At 49.2% G+C, this 6,024-nt stretch overlaps 1 protein-coding gene across 1 annotated transcript; it reads left to right on the top strand.

The window, feature by feature from the left end:
* Window positions 1–3,018: 3,018 nt before the first annotated feature.
* On the top strand, window positions 3,019–5,719 carry MIP (major intrinsic protein of lens fiber). Its single transcript, XM_049881573.1, has 4 exons — window positions 3,019–3,378; window positions 3,861–4,025; window positions 4,458–4,538; window positions 5,392–5,719. Exons 1-4 carry the CDS (start codon window positions 3,019–3,021, stop codon window positions 5,575–5,577), a joined length of 792 nt encoding a protein of 263 aa, XP_049737530.1. The 3' UTR covers window positions 5,578–5,719.
* The last annotated feature ends 305 nt before the right edge of the window (window positions 5,720–6,024 follow it).

Raw genomic sequence — 6,024 nt, 5'->3', positions numbered from 1 at the left:
TAGGCAAATGCATACAGACAAAAGTTTATTGGTTACCAAGGGCGGTAGGGACGAGGAAATGGGAGTTCTTGCTGAAGGGGTGATGAGCTTCTGTTTGGGGTGATGTAAAACTTTTGGAAATGGATAGTAGTAATGGTAATATAATATGGTGAATGCAATTAATTTCACTGAATTCTACACTTTTTTTAAAAAAGAGATAACTCAGTCAAGTGTAGAGATAGATGAAACTCCAGGATGATTATAGCTACAAGCCATTAAGACTTAAACAATGACTTTGTAACTATCCCTATATTTATTATTTCACAAATTCTTTTCCACTTCTATAGTTCCTAGTTGAAAAAACTTCAAAAATGTTTTTGTATGGAGTCTTAAGGCCAGCAGGAGAGAAAGGTGGAGAATATACGGGTAAATTTTTTTGCAACCTCTGAAAAGAACTCCAAATATAAGAATGAAACACAGTAATAACAAAAAATAAAGGAGGGGAGACAAACTAAAAAGAAAAAAGACAAAGCTGCTTTGGGGTGTATCCTGGGTAATTCCAGGAGTGTTAGAACTCGGGAATCCCCTTCACTCCCAGGCAATTCCCCAAAGGTACCTTCATTTTCAGAATCGAATGATCCAGTTGCCAACCCAGCACTGGTATCTTTTGCCTGATTTCTGTGTTTCTGGTGAGGCACGGAGATATGCTTATCTTGCCTTCCCTGGGATTCTTCTCGTTGTCTTCCAGATCTTCACTTTAGTTTTCCTCTTTGGCTTCTGAAACCAAAGTTCATAAAGATGATTAGGGAGTAGAGGGATGAATCTCTGCCTTCCACGTCAGCATCTCTGGTTGACAGAAGCCATTATCAGCTCCTGTGCCCAGTGAATCTGGAGTAGAAGAGCTAAAGAAAGAGCGTGGTAGGAGAGGAAAGGGAGCCAAGGCTAGGGAGAATGAATACCTAGGGGTGAAAATGGTATAAGTACAAGTATCTAAGATGCCCTTGTGGAGAGCACTGATTGGGAGTGGGAGTGGGAGATGAGGGGATGAGGCTGGTCTCTGTTGGCTGAAAGAAAGAGACAAGAGTTGTTCCTTGGTCAGAGGACTGGAGCTGTCATAGCTCTGCTGGCCTCTTTCTCCAGTGAAGGCACCTGAAACGCTTGGCTCCTTGCCTCCCAACTTCACTTACCGAGGCCTAGAATAGCAGTCTCCAGACTGGAGCAGGATACCCAACAGACTCTGGACCAGGCCAGCAAAATGGTGATCTGAGAGGTAAGATTCCTGGGGAGAGGAGGAACTGCTATCTTTTTCTCTAGTCTCCATACTTCTACTATTGAAATCCCATACTCTTCCTCTTCTCTTCTGCTAACCCCCAGTCCAACCAGGTGGTGGCTTTTTCTCTGGTCACTCCCTAATTCTCTCCTTCGGTCCTTCTTCCTTCCTCCCAGATTGGGTACCTGGGGGTGAGGAGGTTCAGAATTATGAGGCTGAGGTCTGGCTGAAGAGTTTCTTAAAGGGAGAGGGAAGCAGAGTGAGGCTAAGGAGGAGAGGGGTGGAAGACTGTGGGAAGTACCTCATCAGGCCTAAGCACAACTGAACCCCCTTTGCCCAAGCTTTCCTTCCCCATTTTGTCCTTTTTTAATTTCCTTGACCAGCCTGCTTCCCCAGACCACCCCCAGACCTTTCCCTGGGGGTCAGGCATGCTGTCCTCACAGCCTGGGACAAGACCTGGGGTTTAAGACTTGTGTCTTGGTCACAGCAGTATTACCAACCAAAAAACCAAACCCAGTGCCATCGAGTCGATTCCGACTCATAGTGACACTATAGGACAGAACAGAACTGCCCCATAGAGTTTCCAAGGAGCACCTAGAGGATTCGAACTTCCAACCTATTGGTTAGCAGCTGTAGCACTTAACCACTACGCCACCAGGGTTTCCACAGCAGTATTAGGGGGCATTAAAACAAAACCAAAACCCATTGGTGTTCAGTCAATTCCTACTTATAGTGACCCTACAGGACCAAGTAGAACTGCTCCATAGCGTTTCCAAGGAGCGACTGGTGGTTTCCAGCTGCTGACTTTTGGTTAGCAGCCAAGCTCTTAACCCCTGTGCCACCAAGGCTTCTAGGGGGCATTAGACCCTCCCATTTCATTGCTTCATAGCCACAACTAAGGTTCCTTCCTTTCACTACATCCTGCTATGGCCTTGCGAGTTAGGAAAGATGAAATACAAGCTGACTCTGAGGTTTAGCAACTGACCCCTTTTCCTTTCCCCAGTAACCCTGCCCCACCCTCAGTGCATACATGGAAAATAGCTTCTTTACCCTGTCTCTCTGTGATTTAAAAGTCAAGGCTGAGGGCTTGGAAAGGGAGGTACTGGCAGGGGCTGGGGGTGGGGAACTTTGGGCTCAGAGAAAGCCAGACACAGCAGAACTATTCTGTTCCAGAGCTGCAGGATCCACAGATTCCAGCCCAAACCAGCCAATGGGAGAAGGCCCCCTAAGCCCGGGGAACTAAAGAACACTCTTCAGTTATTCAGCTTCCCTGCTGGACCCCACTCCTGACCCCCACCCCCCCTTACCCCTGGCACTCAGTGGAGCCTGGAGACCCCCGGGAGCACAGCCCCGTGCCCCATGTAGTGAATTCAGCTTGAGACGTGCCAAGCAGAGTTTTGAATGTTCTAACACAGATGTCAATCAGAAGTATGACCTCAACTTTGACATAAAGAGCAGACTCTTCCCATCTGCCTGAATTGGTCCTTCCCTCTCAGAGCCTCAACAGCTCTGACTAACACCCTGTTCCCACCCCACTCCCAGTGGCTCTGTTTTTCTCCCAGTTGAGGAGGGAGGGAAAAATCCAATAGCTTTATCAGAGGTATGGGAGTGGGTCCAGCTCTCCACAGCTGTGAAGGGGTTAAGAGGCTGGGCCAGCCACCTGAGTCTGCCCCTCCCAGGGATTAAGAGTCCTCTATAAAGGGGACTATCCACTCCGACCACGTCAAGGGGGTACCAGGAACCCAGGCATTGTGCCCATCCCCCCTGCCATGTGGGAACTTCGGTCAGCCTCCTTCTGGAGGGCCATATTCGCTGAGCTCTTTGCCACCCTCTTCTATGTCTTCTTTGGTCTGGGGGCCTCGCTGCGTTGGTCCCCTGGCCCACTGCATGTCTTGCAGGTGGCTCTGGCCTTTGGCCTGGCCCTGGCTACGCTGGTGCAGGCCGTTGGCCATATCAGTGGAGCCCATGTCAATCCTGCAGTCACTTTTGCCTTCCTTGTGGGCTCCCAGATGTCCCTGCTCCGTGCCTTCTGCTACATGACAGCCCAGCTCCTGGGAGCTGTGGCTGGGGCTGCCATGCTATACAGTGTTACCCCGCCTGCCGTCCGAGGAAACCTAGCACTTAACACGGTAATGGTCGCCTGAGAGGGGCTGGGGGAGCCTGGTGCCGTGACATCCTGCCTGGGGTGGGTGGATCAGTTCCCCCAGGGAACTGGTCTCTGTGTGCGTGTGTGTGTGTGTGTGTGTTTCAGAGTGGGAGGATCAAGAGGTGGTATGTAGGGGGTAAGGAAGGCATAGAGTCCTAGATTGGGAATCAAAAAACCTGAACTCAGGTCCCAGCTTTCCTTCAAATTCCTTGCAGGGTCTTGATGAAAAACTTATTTTATCTTAGGGGAGCCTCAGTTTCCCCATCTGTGTAAGTTCGTGCAATTACATCCACCTCAAAGGAGTACTATTAGAAGAAATTAAGATATAAATACAACTACTAGGAAGGGGGTTATACGGTCCTTCAGGGAATGGATGCCGTAAGGGTAGCCCTGCCTGGGAAGCCTTGAGAAGGTAATGCTGTGGCAGCCCTAATGAGCTACCTCCCTTCTTCTTCCTTTGCTCAGTTGCATCCTGGGGTGAGTGTGGGCCAGGCCACCATGGTGGAGATCTTCCTGACACTCCAGTTCGTGCTCTGCATCTTTGCTACATATGATGAGAGGCGAAATGGCCGTCTGGGCTCTGTGGCCCTGGCTGTTGGCTTCTCCCTCACCCTGGGGCACCTCTTTGGGGTAAGCAGAAGATGGGAGCAACTTCTTGTTCAAGCATTCTAGGGCCCCAAAACCTTTTCTGAGTTTTCAGAGTGTTTCCTGCCTAACCCACTGTCAAACATGAACGTTATCCACCGCACTCTGTATCAGTCACCGTAGGGCAATCAACCCTGCCTTATTCTTCTCCCTGTGATACTATATGTAGTCCTTCTTGACTCCAAGGTGGAAGTCACCAGTAGATGAGGGCTTTGCCTTTGGGTCCATAGTGCCCCCAGATGGGGCATCAGTGCCTTCACCCCACTGTAGGCACCCTTGGAGAGTCACGCAGGTTGTTCTTCCCCACTTGCTGCTGGCCGAAGGCAAGGTACCAATTCTCAGGAGCAATGTGGGTTGTGGGGAGAGGAGTTGGGGTAGAATGGGAGGGTGTCTCAGTTACAACTGTGTCTTTTGCAGATGTATTATACTGGTGCAGGCATGAACCCTGCCCGCTCCTTTGCTCCTGCCATTCTCACTCGAAACTTCACCAACCACTGGGTGAGTGGGGAGAGAAGGACATCCTGAAGCCCTGCTAGATGGGTGTGGGCTGCAGTTTCCAGGTTTGGTTCTGCTTTCCATCTGGGTGTGTTGGCTGCTCTGCCAGTGCCTCAGCCAAGGCGGCTGTAAGAGGGCTTGGCATGCCTCTGTGAACAGGACTCACTATTTTGCTAGAAGGAGAAGCTCTTGCTCATGTTGTTCCTTCTCTGGTTAGCCAACGCATTTTTGCTAAGTACCCACTGGATGTGAAACTAGGACCATGAGGTCAGATAAGTGAACACAAAGACAAAAACTTCTCATCTCAGAGATCAGAATGTGTTGAGCACACAGATGGGCCTGGGCCCCGTTCCAGTCCTAGCGCTTTACTAGCCTTGTGTGTGACCTTGGGCGAGTAACTCAACCATTCTGAGCCTTAGCTTCTTTGAGTATAAAATGGGGGTATTATGAGAAGTAAATGTGGAAGTCGTATGTGTGAACTAAGCCTCAATAGATATTGGCTGTGTTTATGTTGTTGACCAAATGCAAACTAAACATTTGAAAATAATTCCAAAAATTTTCAAAGATATTTGTAAGCTAGTGCACATTGGTAGTAACAAATAGAATATACATGTGCTAAAAACGTGTGAGATACAGGAATGATTTGATGAATCAGAAAAGAAACGGTGGGTTTTGAGGTGCAGGCAGTGAGAACCTAGGGTTTAAAAAACAAACAAACACTGATTTCTAGTTAGGTAATGCCCAATTTTATGTGCCAAGTCCAGGATGTCTATTTTCCATTGAAGAGGTAGGAAAGAGAGCAGCCTTGCTCTTGGTCCCCTCCCCATTCCTGAGTATTCTGTTCCTCTTCCTACAGGTATACTGGGTGGGCCCAATCATCGGAGGGGGCCTGGGCAGCCTCCTCTATGACTTTCTTCTCTTCCCTCGGCTCAAGAGTGTTTCTGAGAGACTGTCTATCCTCAAGGGAGTCAGGCCCAGTGACCCCAGTGGACAACCAGAGGGCACAGGGGAACCTGTTGAACTGAAGACGCAGGCCCTGTAAAAGCTTCACCTGGACAGAAGGAAGCTTCTGGGTTTACGTGGAGGGGCTGAGCCAGCCTCTGGATGAAGAAAGAGAATGTGGGGAGGGGCATGTACTTCTTTATTTTTTTAATTTATGTGTGTGTGTGTTTTTTTCCTTTTGCTGTGTGAAATCTTTCAAGTTGCATTCATGAGCTGGTTGGTGCAAACTTCCCTTCCTCCCCACCCCGCCTCCCATCGCCATGTGTACATGATTTGTACGTATGAATGTGGGTGAGTGTGGCTGTCTGAGTTTTGGGGCACAAGCGCTAGGGAAGGAGAAAAAGGCATCATCCTATGCCTCCCTCCCCTAACCCAGTGTGGTGAGCACAGGGAGCTAAGACCTTGAGTTTCTGGCCTTTACCCTGCTACCAGTCAGCGTGTGGCTCTTGATTTGTGAGGGAGCAGGGAAGCTGGAAGTTACTCCTCA

Source organism: Elephas maximus, chromosome 4 (genome assembly GCF_024166365.1).
Source record: "Elephas maximus indicus isolate mEleMax1 chromosome 4, mEleMax1 primary haplotype, whole genome shotgun sequence".
NCBI classification, from domain to species: Eukaryota; Metazoa; Chordata; class Mammalia; order Proboscidea; family Elephantidae; genus Elephas; species Elephas maximus.
The sequence above is the reverse complement of the archived record's forward strand: the minus strand, read 5'-3'. Positions and strand labels throughout refer to the sequence as shown.